Source organism: Felis catus, chromosome B4 (genome assembly GCF_018350175.1).
Source record: "Felis catus isolate Fca126 chromosome B4, F.catus_Fca126_mat1.0, whole genome shotgun sequence".
NCBI lineage: Eukaryota > Metazoa > Chordata > Mammalia > Carnivora > Felidae > Felis > Felis catus.
Window position 1 is genome coordinate 108,467,608 of NC_058374.1, and position 27,875 is coordinate 108,495,482.

Genomic DNA, 27,875 nt, shown 5'->3' on the forward strand with positions numbered 1-27,875 from the left:
TGAGAGAAAAAGCCACTTTTTTTTTACCTGGAGATTCTGTTCAGAAAAATTACATTTGAGAATAAGACAAAACATGAAAATGTGGTCTCAAAAACAAATGACTAGATTTTTTTTTACAAGTAAGTTTACTTAGATAGACATGTTTTCTCTTTAGCCAGACGGTATTGAGAATTTGTAAGCTGAGATTGACATAGGGAATTCCTGGGAACTATGTGTGAATGGATGTGTGAATGGATTTGTGTGTGCATATAATTTATTTTAGTTATTACTTTTGCTCTTTTTGACTCAGCCACCACAAAGGTATTTCACACTTTACAGGTATTTGAGAAAACACCTTATATCAAGTAACCTCAAGGTCTCTAAATACGTAGGGCAAGCCAGTGTGTTTTCTGTGTGTTGTCTAAAATTTGAAAATTTGACAAATACATTTTTAAGCACCCAGTTGCTGGAAAAAGAAGCACAAATACATTAGAGATTTAGATAGTATGGGCTGTGACTGCATGAGGAAAAAACGTGTTGACATTTAAAAGATTTATGAAAAAATGTCTACTAGAAAAATTGAAACAAAGCTTAACTAAGTGGTAGTTTTTCTCCCTCTTTGTTAAATAAGTTTACTGAAGAAAGGAAAGTACTTCAGCTTACAAACAGCAGTGAATTGAAAAGCATTGCTATTTATGTTCTTATATTTTCATAAGTTAAAATGATGGCACCATTAGATTTTATGTATTAGAATGAAGATCCTTACTTTCTAATTTATAAGATATGTATGTCCAGACCCATATTTAAAAAAAAAAAAGATTACTAATGCAGTTTTCCAGAATTTTTCTATAAAACTTCTAGTTTTCTGGAATTCTAGTTTCCATAAGGCGTGTATGGTCACTTCTATAAACTTGACAAAGCAATAAGAAGTTGGCTGGAGTTTCTATTTTTTCAATCCAACTATAAGAGTATTGAAATAATCTAAGGGGAGCCTGGGTGACTCAGTTCAGCCTCAGACTCTTGGTTTCGGATTCAGGTCATGATCTTCTGGTTCATGGGATCAAGCCTCACATTGGGCTCCATACTGACATAGCATGGAGCCTGCTTGGGATTCTCTCTCTCTCTGTCTCTCTGTCTCTCTGTCTCTCTCTCTCTCTCTCTCTCTCTGCCCCTCCCCAGCTTGCACATGTTTTCTCTCTCTCTCTGTCTCTATCTCTCTCAAAATAAATAAATAAACTTGAAATAACCTAATAACCTAACAGGACAGGGAGTGACAAAGGAAAATCTACACTATCCACCTTGTCTCCTAATCTATGACCTTTCCAACTTAGGTAAATGATAAACTTTGGAATTTACCATTGTTCAACGATTCTTAATTGTACAGTTTTCCTAATTATGGATTCACATTAGAATCATTTAGGAAGAATTTACTTTTTAAAATACTGATTCTTAGAAACTCTAGAAAAATTATGATAAACTCTCTGAGAGGAGAGCTCAGGAATGGGTAAAACGTTTCCCTGGTGATGGTAACAAGCAGTCAGACTTAACTTTAGGGGCTCCTGGGTGGCTCAGTTGGTTAAGCGTCCAACTTCAGCTCAGGTCATGATCTCACAGTCCATGAGTTCGAGCCCTGCCTTGGGCTCTGTGCTGATGGTTCGGAGTCTGGAGCCTGCTTCGGATTCTGTGTCTCCCTCTCTTTCTGCCCCTCCCTTGCTCATGCTCTGTCTCTCTCTGTCTAAAAAATAAATAAAAAAATTTAAAAAAAACCCACAAAACTACTACTTTAGGGATGCCTGGGTGGCTCAGTCGGTTAAGTGTCCCAAGTTCAGCTCAGGTCATGATCTAACAGTTTGTGAGTTCCAGCCCCACACTGGGCTCTGGGCTGATAGCCCAGAGCCTGGAGCTTGCTTTGGACTCTGTGTCTCCCTCTCGCTCTGTCCCTCCCCCTCTCTCGAAAATAAACATTACATTTTTTTTTAAAAAACCTACTTTAGATAAATATGAATAAAGAGTAACAGAGTTTAAAGAGTTGGGTTTAGGATTTCACTCACAAGGTCCGAAGTTTGATTCATCTCTACTGTGTGAACTTGAAAAAATTACTTAACTCTAACCCTGAAATATCTCATCTGTGAAGAATTATAGTCATTTCTACTTGACAGAGTTTTAAGGGTTCAATACAGTGTTTCTAAAAAAAGTTCAGGCACCACCTGCATGAGTGTTAACTGAAATACATTAAAAATGCCAATTTGTAGACCCATCTCAGGTCTACTGTTAAGAATCTAGTAGCCTGGCATATGCATTTTGAATAAACTAAACTATCTAGGTGATTCTTTTACATAATGATTTGCAATAACCATCATTTTAATGTACCCATTAGGAGAATACCCATTACATATTAAGCACTTAATACATGTAAGTGCTAAGCTAATAAATGAAGCTTTAGAGTTTGTCAGTGTCTTATAATCTTTCTAATATATTAGCTGAGAAGTTAAAAATTCATTTAATCAACCAAAAATGTTATACACATATTGCCAAACCACCAATTTGCAGATTTAAGGTCTGATTTTAGTCTGGTGTTACAAAAGACCATCGTTTAATGCATTCATTCAAATTTACAACTTTTGGAGCCCTTTAATCTACCCGGAATCCATGAGTTTCATTTCTCTCTTAAATAACTAAAATTAGGAAAAAAAAAGAGTTAGATTTCCAGGCTGTAAATGGTGTTCAGTGAAATACATTATAGAAGCAAGTATCTTAGATACTCAAGTTTTAAAAATTGCGTACAAATATTTCCCTTGAAGGGCTTATAATTATTTAAATTCATTTTAAAACTTTACATTATTTTTAATATAGTCATGTTTTCTAGATAGTCATTTTATAGCCATATGCATTGTCAATATACTTTTATCATAACTAGGAGGTGTTTAGAAACATAGACTTTTGAATTACACAGACCCAAAATAGGATCCCCTGTCTGCCACTTACTAGTTATATGACTTTGGACAGGTTTGTAAAACACAATTTCACCATATGTTCGTAGGTTTAATAATAGTTCCTATCTCATATGATTGTTTTATCTATTAAATAAAATAATGAAATGAACATGAAGTCTCACTGTGTCTCATAGTTGCGTAAAACATGTTGCTTACATGTGAGAGTTATTTTGGGTGCTGAACCTACGTTAAATGATCTGTAAATTGGAGAAGATTCATTTTTGTTTCCTCTTCTTATTAGCACAGATGCCTTTTCTTTGGAACTAAAACTAACTAAATAAACTAACTAAATCTCTTAACCTCACTCTGTGGCCTCCTCTTTTACTCTCCACTAAATATGAATTATTAACATCATGATTTCATTACTCAATTTTAAAAAAATATTATTAATTTACTAAAATTAATTAAGAGTTAATAGAGGGAACTGAATGTCTTTCCTAGGTCACTCTTTAATTAAATGGGATAAAATCCAATAATTCTTCTAGTGGTTTAGTTTGCATAATGACCAACATCTGATTTTTTATATTTTTATATCTCTCCAATAGATTAATAGGCAATTTCATTAAGGATGGAAGCAACTGGTGAATTATGAATTATCTGGTAGACGTGAGTAATATAATAAATTCTATTAAATAATAAACTTGAATGTATTATGAAATTGGCAAAATTTGTTTTTTTTTCTTGTGATCTGGAAATATAACCTAAATTATTGGGTCAAGTCACTGAAAGCCATTGAAGTGATTATGAATTAGACACATTACTTAAAAATCCTCCTACACTACTTTAAAACCTGTGAATGCTTAGTGAGGATAATCTCACTATAACCCTACAATATATTTCTTGTTACTTTTACGTCTACATGGACATAATTGTCTTCATTCATTTCAATAAACTGTGCATTCATTTCAATAAACTATCTGTCCTGAATACACTATGAAAAAAATTAATGATTTAACTACTTGAACTTACCATACTTCGATTATTTCAAATTTGCAGTGCTTTTAAGATTCAGATATTAATTTTCTGTGAAATCAAATGGAGGAATTTTAAGAAATTCAAATAAAAATGATCAATGTTTTGCATTATATTCTATGTGGCAAGACCAATAAGTTGACTAATTTAGAATGTTGACATGTTACATAAAGTTGATATTTAACTTACTAAAAATGTGTTTTTGAATCTAAACAGTGTCTACCTCCATGACTTCTAAAACCTGTGACTAAAAACGCAAAACCGATTGCATACTTATGAGATTAAAATATAATGAAGCAGTAGCCTGTTGTGTTAAGTAAAATTGTGCTTTTCAAAATCTAATATTGTGAGAGCAATTACAACAGTTGTTATTAAATTTACTAATGAAAATCAGAAAAATGGTGAAAATTTTATATATTTATAATAAATTTAGTTATTCATAATGATAAAATTTACATTGATAGTAATATTTTAAGTATATTCATAAAAATACAGTAAATATTATCAAAATAACTTAGCAAATGTTACTTTCTTCTTCTAAAACAAAATATTACATATTAGGGTCACACCATATGAAGGGTATTTATGATTGCTATTTTCAGTCGTGCATCAGATCATTATTTATTAAGCACCTTTTTACCTGGTGGTATGCTGATTAATAATGTGTAGCTCCAGCTACATTAAATTGGTTTAGTCAACTGAGATATTTACCAGAAAGAAATACTGCAAAATATCTTTTCACTTCTCAAAGATGGTCAGCTCAGGTTGCTTTATCTAGAAGGCACTTACATTTTTTTATTACTTTTATAAAAAACACATGACTCCAATTCTTCATTACCCAACTTACTTTAGACATCTTGCTGTAACATCCCATGGAAGAGAAGAGTTTATCCATGTAGTAAAGTGGCAAACAAAATAGACCTTCGAGTCTAATCTGGAATTCTGATTTATTTGGTCAAGTAAGTAAAAACACTAAATTTGCACTTAGTCTTTTGACACTCTCATAAATTGCATTTTGATGTGCTTGAGTAAAATCTGAGGGATAGTACAGACTAAAAAGTTGAGTCATGATCATTTGTATCTCTGAGAGGAAAGGTAAGAACTTACTTAAGGCGAAATCATGAAGAAAACCTTTCCTTCTGAATCCTTCCAGCTTAGGTATGTACCACCACCTCTGCTGTGATTTTTACCTTCCCAGGGTGCTCAGCAAGTTCTCCTTAGAGAACTTATTTGAAAGGAGTACCTCATCACCAGGTGGAGTTAAATTAGTGAGAGGCTGTTATCGTGGCTTGTTTGATTATGACGTGATAGGATGGAGTAATTTGAGTGGATGTTTCTTGCCTGCTTTGACTGTGTTCAAGACTGGTTACAGTAAGTCAGCAGAAAGAAGGTAGAAATATACACTTGGGCTTATGGATTTAAGTGACTGTGTCTCCAACCTTTAAATTATAGATATTTCAAATACACACTTAAATCATAGAAAACTTCTTCACTATTACTGACAAATTTCTCAAATGATTTTCCAATATAATTACTTCTCTTAATTGATTTTCAAGGACATTAATGAGGTCATGATTGATTACTAAATTATGGTGGATAAAGATTCCATATACAATAAACAAAGTTTTTGTGCCCAATTACATATGACTTAGAGCTTAAGAAATGGTGAACATTTGAGGTGAAAATTGCATTAATGGGACTTTTATATTTTTAATTTGGATATTTACTTCATATGAGAAAGTTTCTTTATTGTAATTCTATACAAAGCTAAGGTTATAGATATTTTCATTTAGGGAAAAAAAAACATCATTCATCCTATTAGCAGAAATCCATTGCCCTTTTGAAAATAACTGTCTTAGGTTGATTTATAAATCAAGGAAATGAGTTTTTGGGGAATCATCCTTCTTATGTTTATTCCTTTGTTAAATAAATAGTAAAATTATTTGAATTATAATTCAAAAATATGTCCAATGTGGTATAAAAACATATAAAGGTGTAAACTCCCAATACCTTTTGCAATATTAACTGTTAAAGTGTAAAATGTAGTTTAAGTCCTTGTATTTATTTTGTAATAGGAGGGAATAACATTTAAAAAGATAGACAATGATAAAGGAATCAAGATCACTATTTTAACTTTTTAGAAATGTACTCCACTTATGGATAAAGTAAACAGTGTGAAATAACAATGCTTAAGTGTGGCAGACTATCAGTATGTTTAAAACTAGGAGGGAAAGATAGATTATTTAAAGATAGGAAAATAGGATATGCCAAAGAGTGAAGCCAGTGTGAAGCATTTCATGGGGAAAAGTATGCATTCAATGTTTTAAGAACGGTTTTCAAAAAAGTTGGGGACATATTTCAGAGTAAGTTGAATAAGAAAATTGACTTAGATGAAATTACAATAAAAGCATTTTGTAAATGTTTGCTTTGTAATAGAATTTAAAACCTTGGGTATTGAAAGCGGGATTGCCATATATGTCTGTGCAGTATTTCAGATATTCTATATCCTTGGTAATAGATGGTGAAGTGAGCAAGAAGGGAGAAGAGAAAAGTTCTTTACATTTCTTCCAAATCTTTGAATACACATTAAATTAAATATTTTTTCAATAGTTAGCTTTCAATTATGAGTGCAAATTTTTTTATGCATTGAGTTTTGATTATTTATGCATTAAAGTTGTATTTATCTGCAGCTAGGCAGAATGATTGTAAGTTACATTGGCTATGGTAGTTAAAGCTGTAATAACACATAGTATGTTGAAAGTATAGGCTAAGGTTTCGAATGCTGTTTATTCGTTGTCATTGGTCACCCTTAAACAATCATTAAATAAAATTATAATTTCCTACATATTAAATTTAATGAGTATATACCTTATAAAATTTTCATTTTAAAAGGAAAAAATATTGAGAATCTTATCAATGTATCTATAATTCAGCTATTTAAAGAGATGGCTATTTAGGGTATTACTTTTCTTCCAAGAAGACATGAAATTTGAACATACTATATTTTTAATATGATTATATTTTTCTATGAGCATAAAAATTTGACTCATTTTATCACTCTTATAATAAAATGAATTTGGGGGAAAATTTTTGAAAAGACTACCTAGGCAGTAAAATGGGAAGCTGGAACAATAGTTCAAATAAGAAACTACTTTGGTCTCAAAAATGTATGTTTTTCAGAATAGATGTTCATATCCAATTATCTAGAAAATGGCCTCAAATCTACATTTCAATTTCAATGTTCAAATTAGAACATTAATACATCTCAGAAGGTTTTGGAATTAATGAAGGGAGTACTACTGTGGACTTAAATCACAGTAACCAGGATGAGTAGATTAATGAGGTGGAAGAGACAAGAATTTGGGGAAAGTATGACCTTGTTTTCATAGTATTTATAGTTTAGAAAGAGAATGCTTTGCAACTTATATTTTAGACTTCAAATGTTAAGAAATTAAAATAAAATAAATTTAAACTCTAAATTCTAAAAGTGAAATCCTGTTTGGAGAGACATGGGATCCTCTAATAAACAAATAAACTTTTAAGAAATTTAGAGAATCTAAGAGGTTGTAAAAAATTCGTAATGAATTATGATTTTTAAAGAATTTGATGTATAAAATATTAAGGACATGTAACCAAAAGCCAGTTCAGAAGGGGGACAAAACCAGGAAGACAGTGTGTTAGGAAAACTAAAGCCAAGAATAAGCAGAGGTGTGGAAGTCACAAATAACACTAAGGATACACACATCTCTCAATCCTTTTCTCTGTCCTCTTGCTCTCGCAAGCATACAAATGCACTCAAATGGACATATATTCAAATATATACACACACAGTGATATCTACGGGTATACACACATATGTATATGCATACATATAAGTGTACTCACACACACACACAGACACACACACACCGATAGAGATCTACCTAGATGGAGATCCACATAACTATCTATGCAATGATGTGATAATTTTCAAACATTTTTAAAAAAGATTTAAAAGCAAACAAAAAACAAAGAACAAGAACTAATCAAATTATGTTTTGTTATGACCTTCTTCTTTCTAACAAGAATAATCCTGAAATGAACAGAGAAGAAATTCAAAGCAGGAGAATTCTAAGCAATGTCATGGTAGAAAAGGACGTATACTGCCTGTTTTCAAGTTTCAGCATCATAGCCCGGATAATTTATAAGCCAGTGCACTTAAAACTTTTACCAGTAATGGAAAAAATACCAAAGAACAGAAACTTGATATTAAAAAAAAAAAGATTCTGATAACTTCACCTCGAGTAAAATTTTAGAAATTACAAAAAGCCTTTTTTACTTAAATTTTCAAAAAAATGTCTAGATTTCTTAAAAATTAATGATCATTAATGTAATGAGAATATTAAGAACAAAAGATACAAATTTTGGATGAGGTTTCTAGAGTAATATAATAAAATGACAGGACTATCTTGATTTTAAGAAGGCATTTACATGATTGTACATGACATTTTTTGGACCATATAAATATAAAAAGGTGGTCAGAATCAGATTTCAAGAAGATAATGGAATTTATGATATTGATCAGGACGATGGCCTCTGGTCGTGTTTTGAAGGGCCATATCTTTTTTTACATATATAATATGGCTAAAAAGAGAGGAAACATGTTTCTTGATTGATTAGTTTGTTATCGCATTTTCAGTTCTAACAGCCTACGAGGTAAAATTATTTCAATTTTATAGATGTAGGTACTAAGATTCAAAAGGGTTAAATAACTTTCCTCATATCTGGAGGAAATCAGTAATTGCAAAACTGGATTTCAAACTCAGGTCTATGTGACCCTTCCATTGTATCTCCTGAGAGGAAAAAAAGGCACACATATCAAATTTGTGGTAACATAAAGCTGGGGAGCTATGTTAAAATCCTGAATGATGGAGTCAAGAGCAGGAAAGTATGGGACCATGGATCAGAAGAAACACTGAAATTTTCTTGAAATTAACATTAAAATTTAAAAGAAACATTCAAAGAATTGATTGAACATATACAAAATGGCAAATCATGTTTTTTCAGTAATAAATGTCATGAAGTTTGAAGGTGAGCTCTATTAGTCAATAGTATGGTGATAAAAATGAATGTAATCTTAAACTCTATTATGGAAATACTGAAAAGGCAAAGGAAGAGAATCACGCTCTTATCACCATATGTTAGAGGACACTGAGAGTAGTGTTTTCCATATTAATCCAGGGCACCACATTCTAAAGAACATGTTGACAAACTGGCAAATATTGTGCCATATGGACATTTAGAAGACCAAGTGCTTTCCCTTTCTTATAATTTGTAAATATTTGTTTTGTTTGTATGCCATTATTGTACATTATAGTCTTTCTATGATAGCTTTATAAAAAGTCCCAGAAACAATAGTTCAGTAAGAAATGGAATGTTCTAGTCTAATAAGTGTAGCTGTATGAGAAAATGATACTTTTTTCTTTAGTTTTAAATGATACTTGGTTTCTAAATTATATTTTTATATCTGGAAAATATCTATGTTATAAAAGCTGATAGGTTTTTAGTGATACTTCAAAAGTGCTTCTATTAACACTTTCTATGTATTTTTATACCTAGACATGTTATTGCTGCTATAATGTGTATTTTCCAAAAATGTGTAATTTCCATATTTTTATTGTGCTTTTACAAATGCTTTTCTTTGATGTTCATAAATGCTGAAAGGCTCCCTTAAGGAGAAGAATCTTAAATGTAAATAAACTTTTTAGTCAGTTCACAATAAACAAACTGAGACATTATTTAAGGTACATATTTTGTGCTTGAACCCTGTCAGCATCTTATTTACATAGCAAATAAATACCTCAACTGTCATGTTACATTCCAGTGTTTTTTCAATAGATATTTGTAACAAAGAAAATTTTATATATATATATATATATATATATATATATATGTGTGTGTGTGTGTGTGTGTGTGTGTGTGTATATGTATGTGTGTGTATATATGTATATATATATATATATATATATATGTTCATATATATACATATTTAAAAAAACTGCCAAGAGAGACATTGATGGAACATTATGCCTAATAACAGATTGAATATGATTAAACCTAATAAGTGTCTTTTTGCTCTATGTCTCGGAGACAAGATTATAGGAGCCTTATTCAGAACTTTTAAATATAGGAAATGCAACATTGACTCAAGTGAAGAATACTTGGTCAGATTATCTTTTTGAAAAAGAAAGGTTATTTGTCCCAGTGTCCCTAATAGAGAATCTTTGTCCAAGTCTTTCCTTAAAAAGGTTGACCTCCACTTAACCTATAAAAAAACATAGACACATCCTTAGGTGATTGACCAGCTTATTAAAACCTGGGTTCTATAATGAAAATATCAAGCTTAAGATAAAATGTAATCACTTTAAATCACATTTACAATTTTCTAGCAAATGTTCAATTTCGCCCTCAGCAATATTTCTTGAAGCATTTTCCAGAAGCTGATATCAATGGTTGGTCTTTGGAAACACTCTCAGAACCTAGGCAGACTCCATGAATCTCCAAGAATACAATCACTTCAAGGAGTCTGCCTAAGCTTTGATATTACATGTCTTTGTTGTGTACCTTTTATCATTAAAAGTGGAGAAAGTGATTATCTGTAATTTCTGAGATATATGTAGAATATTATACAACTAGCCAGTTAATGAACAAGGATGATAAAAGCCAATAAAACAGAATATCTTTAAGTGTCTGGCAAATATCCTCCAAATCAAGGCAAAGATTATAGTTTAGTGGCAGTGTTCATTTTTTCGTTTGACTTTAAGACTCAGTTGTGCAAGGAAATATTAATATTTATAGATTCACATTTTCTCTTTATTATACTATAGCAACTGGATGCAAAAAATACACAGTAGCTATTGTATCAATAAAAGAAAAAAATTCCCAATTTGTTATGAGTTTCTAATTTAATCAATTTGGATAGATTGAATAAAATGCTTTCTAATCTATAAAAACATATATATTTGAGTCTCTCCATAAATTTACCTGAAGTACTTTTCATATATTCACAGTAAGCACCTTCATCTTTGCTGTTTGTCAAAAAATAGAGAGGATCCGACAAGCTCAGGGTATTCTAAACAACCAATGTCTTTACGATGCACTAAGGTGTCCTGAAATGCTTTGATAGGACACATGGTTTTAGCACAACTGTCCAGTCCCTTACAGTAATAGTTAGCAAAGTTTGTTCTCCATTTGGGTGTATATACAAGAGCATCCTTTCGGGCACTTTTAGGTTTATTCCACAGAATGAAAATGAGACTTATGAAAGAATTATACTAGCTGTTTCAAGATAGCATGACTTATTATCTCAGACTCATGTAGAGGCGAACAGAAAGCATAATTTATGTGAGGAGCAATCTCCACATAAGGGAAAGAGCACTGTGGATATCAGAACATCCGATCTCTTGCTTTGGCTTTACTATGAACTAGCTGTGAATACAGAAAAGTTAACTGATTTCTTGGTTTCCTACTTTTCTCTTTTATAAGATGCCCATTTAAACTCTAAAAAAAGTATATGATAGATTACAACGATTTCAATTGTATGAATTTTAATACAAAACATATAAAATCAATTTCAAAAATTTTCTGCATACACTGAAAATGTAAGAATGAACTAACTATAGGCCTTCTCTAATTTCTTCTATTAAATGTAGGTACCCAATATAACTTGAAAATATCGAGCATAACTACTCTTTTTTGCAAAAGGGAAACTAGAAAAGACTGCTTCCCACAGAAAATTTATTAACAATAGGTGCTCAATTGTTTTTATACAATGAACAATGCCCCTTTTTTATATAAATAATCATGGGAGAAATATTTTTAAGCCATTTTTTTTCTTTTCATAACCTCACCTACACATAAAATTTTGCTGTAAAGACATCACTTCTATGAGGAGGTATTCATTGTAGATGCCTGGAAGTCTATGAAAATCTATGTTTACAAGAAAAAAAATTATCATTCTAACCAACTGCATATTCACACAGATGCTTAATAAGAGCTATCTGATGACATAATGAATTATCAATTCTTGAGGAACTGCATACAGTTGGCCACTATTTTTTAAGACTCACCATCCAGCAAACTAAATTTTTTCATTTTGAATCCTTCATGTCACCTTTTTGACATTTAGTTGAAATTTTGGAACAAACACGATAACATTAAAAATATAAATGAAATTCACAACGGACTGATACTCAACTTCAGAAGTTAAAATAAAAAGTGTGTATTAGAGTAAAATTATGTTGACAATATGCAAATCAAAACTGCAAAAATGCTTAGGCTTTTCTTTTAAAATGTCTCATCCATTGCCTTCCCTCCAAAGGACAAAAGTAGCAAAAGAGGAAGGTAGCAAAAAAGGAAACAGGAAAGCCTGTTTTAGGAACTGGACCTCTTGGTTTAATTGGCTAAAAAGTCCAAATGCTAATACTCCTAATAATCAGCCATTCCTTTTGTGTCTTGGTAACATATATCCTTATACAATGTATATCAAATGGAATTTTTTGATTCACCTCTGACATTTCAAAGTTTCCATTTTTGAATTCCCCTAGTCTTAAGTAAGTAACACATTGTCTACTTTGTTTGAAATCTATAACGTTTTCCCCAACATCTAGGGCTCCATGATGCAAAATGTCATTTTGCCGATCTTCTGTTCCAGTACTCACTTTAATTTTTTTAATTAAAATTGGATTTTCAAATATAATCACAAAGACGTCTCCTGCTGAAGGTGGTTTTCCCCAAAAGTACTCATCGACACTACTATAAGCCTTGCTTGCTTCATAATTTTCAAAAACATTCATGTTGGTATACAGATTTGCAGGAGGGTTATCGGGGATGTCAAATGACTCTTCTTCAAAATCATCATCCTTCAGCTTATTCTCAGTCCCTTTATATGATGAATAATAACCCATGTGCTGAAAGAGAGATGGTTTGAAACGGATCACATTTTTCTGAGCTAAAAGACCCCGAAAATGAGTCAGTAGCCAATCACAAGGCATTTCTTGATAAAACATTAATAAAAAGTGTGCCAAACGTGGGAGATCATGAGAATGATAAAGTTTTCCAATGTAGCCAAGCTTAGAGAACTCAAGAGTTACCCAGTAGGTTCCTTCAAGGGATGTAATGACTTTCTTGATGGCAGTTAAGAAATTTTTTGAACATCGAACATCATCTTCAAGCATTACATAATAGTCTGATGTATTGGCACAAAAATTAAGCAGAAAAGCATAATCTACATTTTGCTTGGAACGAAATCTGACTCTGTCTTCTGGATCATTGTAATTTCTTTTAAGGCCATCCAGGATTGGGTAATATTCCTCTGGAGCATGTATAACTACTAATCTTCCTGCAATAATATGGTGGGCAAATTTCTGTGTAATATCCTGGACTATGACCTCACGCCAGGATGAATTAAAGTCTGCTAGATGAACCACCACTGAAATTTCCTTCAGCTCTTCGTAGCTGGACTGCTCAAAAATTGACTTGATTGTCTCAAGTAAATAGTTTCCTTTTTTTCGTTTCACTGACGACAGTCCAATGGTAAGAAACCCTGAACAAAAGAATTCAGAAGGGAGACAAGTTAAATGTGAAATAGGCTTTGAATAACAGAGACAAAACTCTTTTCCCCTTAGGCCTGCTACTGTATTAGGTAAATCTAGTAAATGATATGTATAGCATATTTTGTGATTAAAGTATTATGCTAAACATATAAAGCCTATAGTACTTAATACATAATTGATTTTTCTATGAAAAAAAATGTCTCTTAAGCACAATGACATATGCGCGTTTTGCTGCAAACATTTGTTTATGAAATAAAAATATGATTTAAGGTGTTTTACAGCTTAATGCTCTCATATATGCCCACTAAAGAAGATAGATGTTTGGATAATATCCACACAATTAAAAAATGCAAAAGGAGAAGGGAATTCACACTTAAGGATGACAAACTGGTCTCAAATGATAAAAAAGAAAATTAAGCCTAACTTATTCTTTTACACATCTTTACATTTTTCATAGAAAACATGGAACATTTTCATTTGTCTTTGATCACTGTCAGTATTTTGCACCAGAAAAATTAATAATTGGACTTCACAAGTTTATTTTGAAATTTACCTAGTATTTTAATTAGAATGCCAACAAAATTATAACTACTTTTTAAAAACTGAATTATTACTCAAATGTGTTGTACATTGTTCCAACACATGAATATCCCTGTTTTCCTTATTTTGAAACACAGTTTTACAGCAATTTTGTCTGGGGAAATTTTTATTCAGACACCTAAAATCTAAAATTAGAAACTGGATATTTGTAGAAAATAAAGTAAAAACTTGTGAAATGGCAGTTTAGTTCTAATAAGTATGGATGTCTTTTTATTGAAATATTTTCACTTTTTAAACCTCTGATTCTCACCATGATTCAGAACTGAATAAAATTTCATAACCACTCTTTGGAAAATAGGAAAATGTTTATATTCACCAAAATCGCTGTTTTTTTAAGTTTATTTATTTTTGAGAGAGAGAGAGAGAGAGAGAGAGAGAGAGAGAGAGAGAGAATGAGTGGGGGAGGGGCACAGAGAGAGGAGAGAACAAATCCCAAGCAGTCTCCTAGCTCTGTGCCAAGCCTGATGTGGGACTCAATCTACTAACCTGAGCTAAAAGCAGGAGTCCAACGCTTAACTGACAAGCCACGCAGGTGCCCTGAGGTCACTGTTTTAATACAGACACCTGCTTCTTGTGACTTATACAATACTGAAAGAACCCTGTCCAAGAAAAATCTTTCTCACTAGTCTGTCAGAGAGGTAGACAAGGACACATTTTGTTTAAATACCTGGATTTACCACACTAACTTCTTTTGAAAAATGAGTATGTTCTCTGGTACCATTAAACTCAAGATACCAGCCTTTACTAATAGCTTTTACAATAGTCAATGGTATCAGGTTACTTTCCACATAACAGGTAGGAGTCTATGAACTGTACCCTTGAAATTATCTTGAAAATTTACCCTATGCAATTATCTTGAAAATTCCTAATAGTCTTTTGGGTTAGCTTTGCACCTATCATCATTCCTACTTTATAGATGAGGAAACTAAATCACAGGGAGATGTGTTAACTGTGCAAAGTGTTAACACTTAGTGAGACGTAGGGTGCCAAGATCCCAAATGTGCTGCTTGTACCCTCTGTTTGTATCGCCTCTTTGTATAAAGCAGCAGCATATGTGCCAACACACATTAGTAAACTGAGGATGGAGAGGGAGAATTAGTAATGTTTGCACAAAGGTAGTGTAACAGATGGAGATAAAAATAAACAGTGGCAAACGTATGCAATTAGAAGAAAGCTTAAGAGGAATCAACATTTGGAATAAAGGAATGAACGGAAGATCGACCTAAAGAAACCTGCATTAAGTTACAAATTTTCTGAACCTGGTGATCACAGACTCACGTGTACAAACATTTCTTAATGGGGAACTCGATTTCTATGGTCTCCACAAGATCTGTTAAGAAATTCATGATATCACTTGTTTACTTGATTCCACAAGTCATGTTTTTCAGAGACATTTTAAAAGCAGTTTGAATCCTACAATTGATGGCATCTTACAATTAAAATGATAATGTGAGGGGCGCCTGGGTGGCGCAGTCGGTTAAGCGTCCGACTTCAGCCAGTCACGATCTCGCGGTCCGTGGGTTCGAGCCCCGCGTCGGGCTCTGGGCTGATGGCTCAGAGCCTGGAGCCTGTTTCCGATTCTGTGTCTCCCTCTCTCTCTGCCCCTCGCCCGTTCATGCTCTGTCTCTCTCTGTCCCAAAAATAAATAAACGTTGAAAAAAAATAAAAAAAAATAAAATGATAATGTGTACTTTCTTGGTGGCACATTAATTAGATCATTATACTCTGTAGAGTCTATAGCATCTTGAAATCCATGAAGTGTGTGTAGTATGTTACTTCTCAGATCCAAACTGCCTGTAGTGAGTTGAATAGTTTTTCTATTCAACCTCAGAATGTGACCTTACTTAAAAATTGAGTTTTTGCCGATGTAATTAGTGAAGGATCTTAAGATAAATCATATCAGATTGAGAGTGGGTTCTAAATTCAATGACAGGTGTCCTTGAAGAAGAAGAGAGGACACAGAGAGACACAGAGCAAGAGAAGTTCATGTGGAGATGGGGGCTGGGATTACAGTTATGTCCCTACAAGCCAAAGAACACCAAGAGTGACCAGAAGCTGAAAGAGGCAAGACAAGATTCTCCCCTTAACTTTCAGAGGGAGAGTAACTCTGCCAGCACCTTGATTTTGAACATTTGGTCTCCAGAAACACGAGAGAATAAATTTTTGTCATTTTACACTACCTCGCTTGTGGTAATTTGGTATAGCACCTTGGGAAACTAAAACAATGACTTTCACTTTTTCAAAAGTGGTGGCAAGTCATAAAAACCAAAGCATTAGAGTTGCAAAATATATCAATATTGGGAATAGTTGTTTTTAAAATATACCTTTACAATTTTAAATAAAATTATTTTTCTCAGTTTTTCTACATGGTTCTAAAATAAATTGTTTGAAAGTTTATATTACAATTAGGCATGTTAAAAAGTTTCTTTTTTTATTATTATTCATGGATGGGATCAGTGAGTAACTGCGATTTGTGAAGAAACATTGAAATGTTTCCCAAAGAATATATTATATTAGTAAATAAAGCCCATAAAATTTTATTGCTCTACAAATGAAGCCGGTTGTCATTATTTTAAAACAAGAATATTTTATGTTCTATATTCTTGATTTAAAAGTGTAGGTATCATGGGCACCTACGTGGCTCAGTCGGTTAAGCCTCTGATTTCAGCTCAGGTCATGATCTCCTGGTTGGGTTCAAGCCCCGCTTTGGGCTCTGCACTGACAACTCAGAGCCTGGAGCCTGCTTCGGATTCTGTATCTCCCTCTCTCTCTGCTCCTCCCCCGCTCACTCTCTGTCTCTTTTTCCTTCAAAAATAGATAAACATTAAAAAAAAATTAAAAGTGTAGGGATACTTACGCTTTCTTTGTAAAGGTGTGGCAGCTAAGTAGCGATATGTGACATTGATGGCTCCTGAGAAATTCGATAAATCTTTGAAAGTATGCACATAGCGTTCTGAATTCAGCTGATGTGTGGATGTTTCCCTTATAAGCTGTTTGTCTCCTTCCTGAATGCCAAGAAGGAGGAAGAGAAAATAAATATAATAGATGGTCATGGATTGAAGTTTCTCCTTAGGCAATGAATATATGGGGCTGATATATAACATGGTTATTATATAAATCTCAACTACTGGTACCACAAGCTGTAGATCATTATCTCTTACCTGAATTCTTACCTAAAGTCTGTTCCAGGCTCTCCTACTCTATTGCACTCTTTATATTCCTCTTCCATTTGCTTTTCTACAGCATACATTAATAATGGCATTTACTTGGCCAAAAAAAAATCTCCACATGAAAATTACAACTGCCTTTATGTTAAAATTCAAATTCATCACAATAATTCAATGGTCTTAAAAATTCATAATCATCTACTTTATAGTTTCATGTAAAACTAATTCTTACTAACCTTCCCATATTTAAGTCATATTAAGCTGTTTCTTCTTCTTCAAGCATTGTTAAATAATATTACACAATATTTCTGTGTAATTCTTTCTGGATAATTTATTAATCAAGAAGTTTTAGTCAGTTACTTATATGGCCACTATAATCAAAGACTGTTAAGAATAGATAGCCATGGTCCTTGTGACATTGTGGTGTTTTTTACAAATGTCTTCAAGGTATCTTAATTAAGGTAACTTTGTACCAAGTCAAGGAAATCTCTTCAGACCTTGCATTAGTTTTTCTCACGATACATTTGCTCATTGTGTGTGTGTGTGTGTGTGTGTGTGTGTGATATTCTGTTGCAGGTGAAGTCTAATCCTTTTATATTTAAGATGCCGATTATGTAATTGGTAATGGACTTATGTCATTCAATCTCTGGGCAAGTTTATTTAAAAAATACATATTCATATTTAGTTTAAAATATACCCCATTAACCATTAATTGGTCCTCTTTTCTCCCTTCTTCAGTATAAGTTCAATAGTAGATTTTGATTAGCTAGTCACCATTTGATCAAGTCTTTACTGATTATACATTATTAGCAAAATATCGACTTTTTTGACCTTTGTACATGGCTTACTACCATGGGTAGAATATATTTAAAGATAACCGATTTAGAAAGATTTTTGTTGTTTCTGGCAAGTTCCTACTGTACTGTGTGGTGTTATATAGATCTATTTCTACTATTCCATATAGAATGGCAAGTCAAGCCTGAGAAAGCCATTAAGAAAATAGAGAAAGTGAATGCATTAAAAACAAATTTGGTGCTCATATTATCTGCCTGTGCTCAATAAAACTTTAATTAAACCCTCGCTATAAAAAATTAGAAAGGATTCTAATATAGTTTTTACCTCATTTGGAACATTCACCAGTTTACATCAAGTCAAATGTGAATGGAGAAAGTGACTGACTCAAAATTTAAAATCAATGGCCAGACTGGAATTGTCTTAGAATAAACATTGAGAATAGCAGGCCATGACTGGGAAGAGCTTTCAATCTGATTGTTGCCAATTCAAGATCTATTCTAAATATACTTTCTGTATGTTCAATTATGTTTATAAACCTATACTTGGTCTGTAATACTGTATTTTTATATTTTATATTGCCTTGATAATTGCAAAAAAAAAAGTTAGTCCTTTAAAATATTTATAATATATTTGCCATCTATAAGTTACAGGCTTTCAAAATATATGAAGTTATACCTTGAATTCTATATTGCTTATAAATATACTAATTGAATATCTACTTAACCCTGATTATTTCAATTTCATTATGAATAAATATGTTTATGTTTTTCTTTCTGAAAACCTATATAACATTATTAAAGTTTTAAAATCCACAAATTTAGGATTGCCAAAATGTAACTAAGGACTCAGTTCAGCATCAGCTACATTAATAGTAATGAAATAGTGCCCATTATCAATAGAGTCTAGAAGAAATGTCTATAAAAATCACAGCTATCACAACACTGAATTCATTTTACCATTCTGTTCTTATGTGATGTTACATTCTAAAGGCGGTGCAGGATATTGAATATTTCTTTAAGAATTCTATCTTGAATGTGTAAAAATCCAGACCTTTTCTGTGTTAAGATAGAGTACATTCATCCTGATTGAAGGGCATAACAGAATATAAAATGAAATGGAACTTATATGAAAGCACTTTATTAAATTCTCAAGAACAAGCTTCTTTACACTTTTCAGCATAAATAAATAATGCAACTTTCACCTGAGTCAGCCTTGTTGGCTGCTTTCCAGAGGCATCTACCTGAACAGCTAGGCTCTCCCTGGATACCTTCTTTCTGTAGCTACTATACTGTGGTGTATTTCTCAGTAATAAGACAAAGCTTTATGACAATCATTTTCTGGATAGGAATGCAATTCAATGGACTAGCTACAGACTAAGTATATACCCTAGTGGCTACTTTGAAGATGCTCACAGCCCAGAGGCTAAGTTGATTGGGCATGCAGCATCTCTTCTACTTAGTTTGCCTTGGAATAGCATTTGTCTCTTACACTGAGCTTGGCTTCCTTTCCCAATGAAAGGCACATATGTCCCGAATATGTAAGCAATACATTAAACTGTTATATGCCCAGTATTTCAGGATACAAATGGATTTTCTAGCAAAAACACAGCAGAATACAATGTACTAAGTAACTCCAGAGATCTTTTACTTGCAATTGTTTGTTTTCTCTGAATTGTGACTATTATGTCCCCCTGAAATAAGGGAGGCAGGAAAAAAAGATCTACTACTGTCTATGTTTAGAAAATTGTACACATTGTGGCATTCTAAAATAAAAAAAATCAGATGATTTTATGAAAACTGAAATAAACACAGATAAAAGGGTCAAAGGGAGAAGTGTTAAGAAGAAACTACGTGTATACTAGTAGGTGGCTGGCTTTCCATGGATATTAAACACTTTTAGAAAAACAATATTAATGTAATTTTATATTAATTATTTAAAGAATGTTTAAATCTTTATGCATATTAGCTTTGGAATAAAAATTAGTTCCAAATGCAATTTAGGTAAAAAATCATCTAGTAAATAGTGAGAAATTAAACTAATAAAAATACTGTCATTAAATTTTCAGTAAGGTTATGCTTATATTTAACAATCATTTTAATTCACTCTTTCCACTTTAATATAAGTATTTAAAAACAATATTTTTTTAATTTGAGAGAGAGAGAGAGGGAGAGCATGAGCAGGGGAGAGGGGCAGAGGGAGAGAGAATCTTAAACAAGCTGCATGCTTAGCATGGAGCCAGACTCAGGGCTGTATCCCTTGACCCTGGGATCGTGACCTGAGCTAAAGAAAAGAGTTGGATGCTCAGCTGATTGAGCTACCCAGACACCTTCAAATAATTCCAATTTTAAAACTAAGGAGCAATCCCTTCTCTATACTTGGGCTGATTTGTGAATTTGACTAGATATATGCCTAATATAGCCAGAGAAAATTTCATCAAGAAAGTACTCCTTAGTAAGAGCTGCTTCATTAAATCATACCTTTTTACATTAGATGGCTGGGACTGAAGTGTAGATAGAAATGTGTAAAAGAGCATTAGTATTTGATCTTCTTATAGCTATATACTCTACTAGTTCTTACACATTTTATAATGAATTTGAAGAGCTTTTAAATCAACAAGATAGAAGGATGCTTGCTGCATACAATGGTCTTCTGTCTGTTTAAAATGAGACACTGCAATTGAGTTTGAAAGTGTCTCATAAATGCAGCAAATCATTAAATGCAATAGGTATCCTGTTAATACTATGCATTTCCTTTACAAGATGTGATTTACTGCTAGCAGTAGACACAAATGTAAGAAATAATTTTTTATTACAAAATTAAATCACTTATCAAAAGCTCTTCTAGTTAATTTATGATCTTTAATTTTATCCAGGAAAAAAAAATAGCTGGATCACATGGGTCTTGCTATATTGTCTTTAAGTCTTATAAACCTAATAATCAGGTTTAAAGAAAAATCAAAATGCATATCATTAGTAAGTGTCTCCAATTTGCTATGTTTACCTAAATCATCCCTAGTCAAATTCTATGAATCTGTGGTGATTTCAGCCTTTGTGAATTGTCTGTGGATAATAGAATGAAGGGTCCACAAGGTCAAGACTTATACATGAATGTAAAAGGCATAGACAGAACCAAAATCTAGGAATCCGGCAGAATTTCATCATCAAACAATACTAAAGGAAGTAAAATGCTTTACACAAAACTTCCAAAGAATATCTGTACCAACTAAGATCAAATGGTTAGGTTATAGGACATAGAATAGTATATGGCAAATCATGGGTAGTTAAAAAATCATGTTCAATTAATAAAACATTTTACTGGGAAATGCTTTTTGTGGTTATTGTCATATTTTCTCTTGATAAGATATTAACTGAAACTTTCAGCATGCTTGCATAATGGAAAGTACTTTTTAGTCCTCTGTATGTCCAAAGATTTTGATTTTCTGAAATATGTGAACAGGAATAATAGTGTAAAGATTAGGACTTTTCCAGATAACCTAAGCTCAATTCAGAATGAAAGTGAATAAGCAACAATTACTGTGTTATTCTCATCAGACATGAAATGATGTGATACTTATAACAATAACAAGTAATAGAACAAATTGAGTTCTCAGAATTAACCAGAGTAAGTCCTTTGTCCATTTCTAGAATTTAATTAAAAGTTAATTTATATGCTATATTCTAATTTATCTTTTTTTAAACTACTGAATACTTTTCACATCATTGTTTCTAGTTCTTAAAGTTCTATGTTATTTTTCAGTGAATTTAAATATACAATATGGTGGCCATTTATGGCTATTCAAAATCAAATGAAGTGTCATATATGATAACAAAATAGCATAATTAGTATCATTAGTTAAAATGTAGAATTTCGAAAATTTTGATAAGAAAATTGATAAAGGACTCATATCTTTAAGCAATTTTTAAAAATCTATATTTTTAAACTAGATCTCAAAATCGTTATATATACTATTAACTCAGCATGGTGATGATAGCTAATTTATTTATACAATATACATATTTGAACTACTATATACAGAATTAAAGAAAACATTGTGACATAAATCAAAATAATTATAATGCTGATAATATATAATTAATACAAAAAGTAGCTTGATAGAAAACATAAATGTCATAGTTTTGCTCAAACTAAGGTTATGCCAGCAGCCTAGGATTGAAGTTATGTTACAATTGGACTAAGTCTAGTTTGACTTCAGCTTTATGTGTAACAACAAAAATAAAAAAACCTCCAAAACTTACCAGAACATAGCTGTCTTCAATGTACAAGTTCATAAAGAGAAGGAAAATGACAAGAACTCCCAAAAATGACACTGTGGAACGTTTTCGCAGGCATCTCATTTTATCCAGTATTTCAAAAATATGCTTCATTTGATAAAATTTAAGCATTCTATACTGTGGAAAAGAGGCACAGAATTATTGACAATGAAATTTGGATGTAAATATTTCTTCATCATAGATATCAAAAACCAGGCCTTAATAAAATGTCACCCTTCAAATGTTTGCACTGAAATTTTCCCATTTTCACACATACGACTTTCACAGATTGTTAATATCTTAGCATAAAGTCAACGCACTAGCTTATATTGTGGAGTGGTTTGCTTGTTTGTTTTCATGGATAGATTTTTAATATACCTAGAATTTATCTTTGTGTCCTTTATCATGTAATATAATAATTTCATTTCTTTATTTTTCATATGGAGAGCCAATGGTCTTCCACTTTCTGTGCACTGGTTGTAACTACTAGTTACATTACCAATCCTGACTTCAAAGGTGTGGGGAAGTGTAATCCCCCATGCACTGCGAAGTAAAGAAGAACGTTACTATTGTATACCATATTTATATCGAATCATCCATTCTTTTGATTTGTGATGCCATTTCTAGAATAAGGTCACTTTCTAATTTGCATTTCTAATTTGCATAGGTTGAAAATGTATTTACAGATCCATCATTTATAATTTTTTTCCAATAAGGAAATACATAGCAATTTTGACCAAAACCTTCTAAGTGAAATTCTGTTATTCTGTAGATAAAACAGCATTATGTTTGTAAAAGATTTTTTTAGACTTTTTTAAAATGTTTTTTTAAATTATTATTATTTTTGAGGAGAGAGAGAGAGAGAGAGAGAGAGAGGATGAGAGAGGGAGGGAGGGGCAGAGAGTGAGCTAGACACAGAATCTGAAGCAGGCTCCAGGCTCTGAGCTGTCAGCACAGAGCCCGGCAGGGGGCTCAAACCCACAAACTGTGAGATCATGACCTGAGTCAAAGTCAGACTCCCAACTGACTGGGCCACCCAGGTGCCCCTGTAAAAGATTTTTATCTGGATTTTGAAAATCGGTGAAAATACAAGGGGTTGCAATCTAATCATACACCAAGAAACAAAATATTTTTAAATGTCAGACAAAATATTTTAAAATATGAAGACTTATCTATAGCATGAAATGCATGTATTCCCTCTAACTTAGCAGTTATACCTCTAAAAATCTTTTCAAAGACAATTGTATTTGTGAGTAAACGTTTAGCTGGCATTACAAATGGTATTACAAGACAGTGATGTTTATAAAATGAGTTGGAAACGATCTGTAAGATGTTAACAACTGTTACCTTGGTATAGAAGAATTATCAAAAATTTTCAATCTTGTTTTTACTTTTTTCAATTTCTATACTTTCAAAGGTACATATATTCAGTAATATTTAAAAACTTACTTTTAATTTTCAAAATTCTCTATTGTCCGAAGGAAAAAAAAACCCTGCATTTTATTTTGGAGGCACAGCATAAACACACCAATTTTTTTTCAAGAACAAAATTTAAAAATGTTACACTTTATGGTGTGTTTTGGATGTTCTGAATTTGAAGGTTATAACTTATGTAAATGCTAAGTCAAGAGGAAGTATATTCTAATTCTATTCCTTTGAGACAAAGGCAAAATGTAAACAATGTGACCACAAGTTGAATCTGTAAAGTTCAAATGTAAACAATTATATATAAAAAAATAAGAATATTTATTAAAATTTATTAAATACTAAATGCTGGACAATACAGTTTGCATGGGTAACTCACTGATATTTCATAACAATGCTAAGATTTTAATATTGCCATTAGTTTACAAATGAAAAAAAAAAAGAAGAAAAAACCCGGAGTTTTCTTGAGGTGTCTCCATAAGGGATGAGTCCATTTTTTAAAACTTAAAATTGACCAAGGTCTGCTCTATGAACCACTAATGGTGTATCATTTAGTAATTAGTTTTCATATGATATATATATATATATATATATTATTTTTTTAATTAATTGATTAATTAATTTAGTTAGAGTACATACATGAGCAGGAAAGGGGCAGAGAGAGAGGGAGAGAGAGAAAACCCAAGCACTCTCCATGCTGTCATACAAATGGCCAAATAGTACAGGAAAAGACACTCAACATTACTTACTGTAATGGAAATGTAAATAACAATCACAATGAGATATCACATCACATCTCTTTAAATGGTTATCAAAAGGCTAGATATAAGTACTGGCGAGGCTGTGGAGGAAAGAATCTTGTGCACTGTTGGTTGGATGTAAATTGTTGCTGCCACTATAGAAAAGAATGACATTTCCTCAAAAAGTTTAAAATAAAACTACCATATGATCCAGCAATTCCACTTCTGTGTATATATACGAAGGAAAGAAAATTACTATCTTGAAGAGATATCTGCACCTCCATGTGGACTGCAATATTATTCACAATAGCCAAGATGTGAAAAAAAAAAACCTAAATGTCTGTCAACAGATCAGTGAATAAAGGGAATGTGACATATACATATAGGTATGTGCATATATATACACATATACATATACATACATATATACTACATATATGTATATATACATACATATATACTACATATATATGTATGTATATATACATATATGTAGTGTATATGTATGTATATGTATATGTGTATATATATATATGTTGGTATATTATTCAGCCATAAAAAAGAAAGAAATCTTGCCATTTGTTACAACATGATTAGACCTTGAGGACATTATGCTAGGTGAAATGAGTCAGAGAAACAAAAATACTGTGTGATTTCACACACAGAATGTGAAAAGGCAAATACACAGAAACAGGGGTTTAGAATAGTGGTTGCCAGGGGCCAGGTGGGTGGCAGAAACAGGGAGATGTCAGTTGAAGGGTATAGACTCCAGTTATGAGTAAGTTCTGAGTATCTAATGTATTACATAGTGCCTGATAGTTAACAGTATGGTATGATATGTTTGAAAGTTGCTTAGAAAGTAGGTCTTAAATATTCTCACCACAGAAAACAAAAAGGTAATTATGTGAGGTGATGGAGGTGTTAACCTTATTATGGTAATCATTTTGTGATATATACATGTATCAAATCATCACATTGTATATTTTATACTTACAAATTGTCTTATGTCAATTATATTTTAATAAACCCAGGAGAAAATATAGAAAAGAAACCTCATGTTCATATGGCTTACTGGTGAATTTTACCAAATATTTTTTTTCAGGAAAAAATAATACTAACTCTACACAAGCTCTTTCAGACAATAGATTTAAGAAAAATTGTTAGTGAAGGGGCGCCTAGGTGGCTCCGTTGGTTAAGCGACCGACTTTGGCTCAGGTCATGATCTCGCAGTTTGTGAGTTCAAGCCCCGCATTGGGCTCTCTGCTGACAGATCAGAGCCTGGAGCCTACTTCAGATTCTATGTCTCGCTGTCTCTCTACCCCTCCCCTGCTCACACTCTGTGTCTCTCTGTCTCTCAATAATAAATAAACGTTAAAATATTTTTAAAAAATTGTTAGTGAAGTATTCTTGACGCACAATACTACATTAGTTTCAAGTGTACAACATATTGATTTGAAAATTCTATACATAACTCAGTCCTCCCTATGGTCAATGTAGTTGCCATCTGTTATTATAGTATTACTGACTATATTCCACATGCTGTACTTTCATATTTGTGACTTATTTATTACATGAATGGAAGTTTGTACATCTTAACCCCCTTCATTTGTTATGGCCATCCCTTCACCTACCTTCCGTTTGGCAACAACCATCTTGTTCTCCATTTTTAAGAATTTGTTTGTTTTATTTTTTAGGTTCCACATAGAAGGAAATCATATGGTATCCTTCTTTCTCTGACTTATTTTACATAGCATAACTCTTAATCCATCCATGTTGCTGCAAATGGCAAGATCTCCTTTTTTTAAGCACAAGTAGTATTTCATTGCATGTGTGCATGTGTGTGTGCGTGCATGTGTGTGTGTGTATAAATATATGCATATAGATAGATGATACAGATATAGATACAGATGATATAGATATAGATGATGATATATAGATATAGATATAGATGATATGGATATAGATGTAGATATAGATATAGATATAGATATAGATATAGATATAGATATAGATATACCTTCTTTATTCATTCATCTATTGTGGGACACTTCTGTTGCTTCCATATCTTGGCTATTGTAGCTAATGCTGCCACAAACATGGGGAAGAGTCTGTCTTTTCAAATTATTGTTTTATTTTATTTGAGTAAATAGCCAGTAGTGAAATTACTAGATCAAATGGTATTTCTATATTTAATTTTTTGAGAGAACTCCACACTGTTTTCCACAGCGGTTGCACCAATTTACCTTCCCACCCGTGGTGCATGAGGGTTCTCTCTTCTCCACATCCTCACCAACACTTACTATTTGTTGTTTATGTTATGTTATGTTATGTTATGTTATGTTATGTTATGTTATGTTATTGTATTTATTTTAGTTTTTTTTTATTTTGAGAGAGACAGACAGCATGAGCAGTGTAGAGGCAGAGAGAGAGGGAGAGAGAGGATCTCAAGCAGTACAGAGCCTGACACGGGGCTCGAACTCATGAAGCTATGAGATCATGACCTGAGCCAAAATCAAGAGTCAGACAATCAACCAACTGAGCCACCAAGTTGCCCCATCTATTTCTTGTCTTTTTTGATAGTAGCCATTTTGATTGGTGTGAAGTGATATCTCAGTGTGGTTTTGATTTGCATTTCCTTAAAGATTAGTGATGTTGAGTATCTTTTCCAATTTAGACAATAGATTTTTATCTGTTATTATTTTAACTCATTTTACAAATAATTTTATGAGTAAAAAATTATTATGAAAACAACTTCATTATAAATATAAGAATTTAAACATAGGTAACTCAAATGTTATTCTTAATTTTTTACAATTTGAAAGTCTATGTCCCCCAAGTATATGATGCTTCAAAAACTGCTCAACCATCATTCCTGAAGGAAGAACATATCCATCTTGTAAGTTCTGATTCCAAATTTCTAGTACATCTCAGATAGGTATTGTTACTTCAGGTACCCTGAACTTGCAACATCAATACTCAAGACTCTTGGAAAATTTGATGGTTCATAAGTTTGTTAAAGCAAGAACAACCTTCTTATTTGATTCATAATAACTGTAGAAACACTAATCTCATGTGTCTATATCATCTATATCTTTCCAAGTATTTTTGTTTACACACCTGCATTTGTGTGATGATAATCTTATCAAGTAAATTTTGTTGCAAACATCATAAGAAATGAATGAATACTGTTCCATACCTGTTTAGCAAAATAGAATTGTTAGGCTTTTGTTGCATCATGTTGTGAGATGAAATCCTCTCTGTCTGAGGATGTTCTCAATGAAAATACCACATTTTCTTTATTCTTTAGACATCTATCCTTTACTCAGCAATTCATATGAGT

General features: G+C 32.3%; 1 protein-coding gene across 14 annotated transcripts in view; it reads right to left on the reverse strand.

Moving 5' to 3' along the window:
* Positions 1-12,180: 12,180 nt before the first annotated feature.
* Positions 12,181-27,875, reverse strand: part of MGAT4C (MGAT4 family member C) — a 724,438-nt gene continuing 708,743 nt past the window's right edge. For 7 of the 14 annotated variants that reach the window (XM_006933915.5, XM_045062137.1, XM_019835308.3 and 4 more), the window contains 3 exons: positions 22,356-22,508; positions 16,995-17,142; positions 12,181-13,527 (listed from right to left, as the gene is read on the reverse strand). In XM_006933915.5, coding sequence (XP_006933977.1) covers positions 12,386-13,527; positions 16,995-17,142; positions 22,356-22,502 — 1,437 coding nt within the window. In that variant the 5' untranslated portion in view covers positions 22,503-22,508 and the 3' untranslated portion in view covers positions 12,181-12,385. Of the gene's footprint in view, positions 13,528-16,994; positions 17,143-22,355; positions 22,509-27,652; positions 27,732-27,875 lie in introns of all 14 variants that reach the window. The other 7 variants (XM_045062130.1, XM_045062127.1, XM_045062129.1 and 4 more) reach the window with 2 other exon arrangements.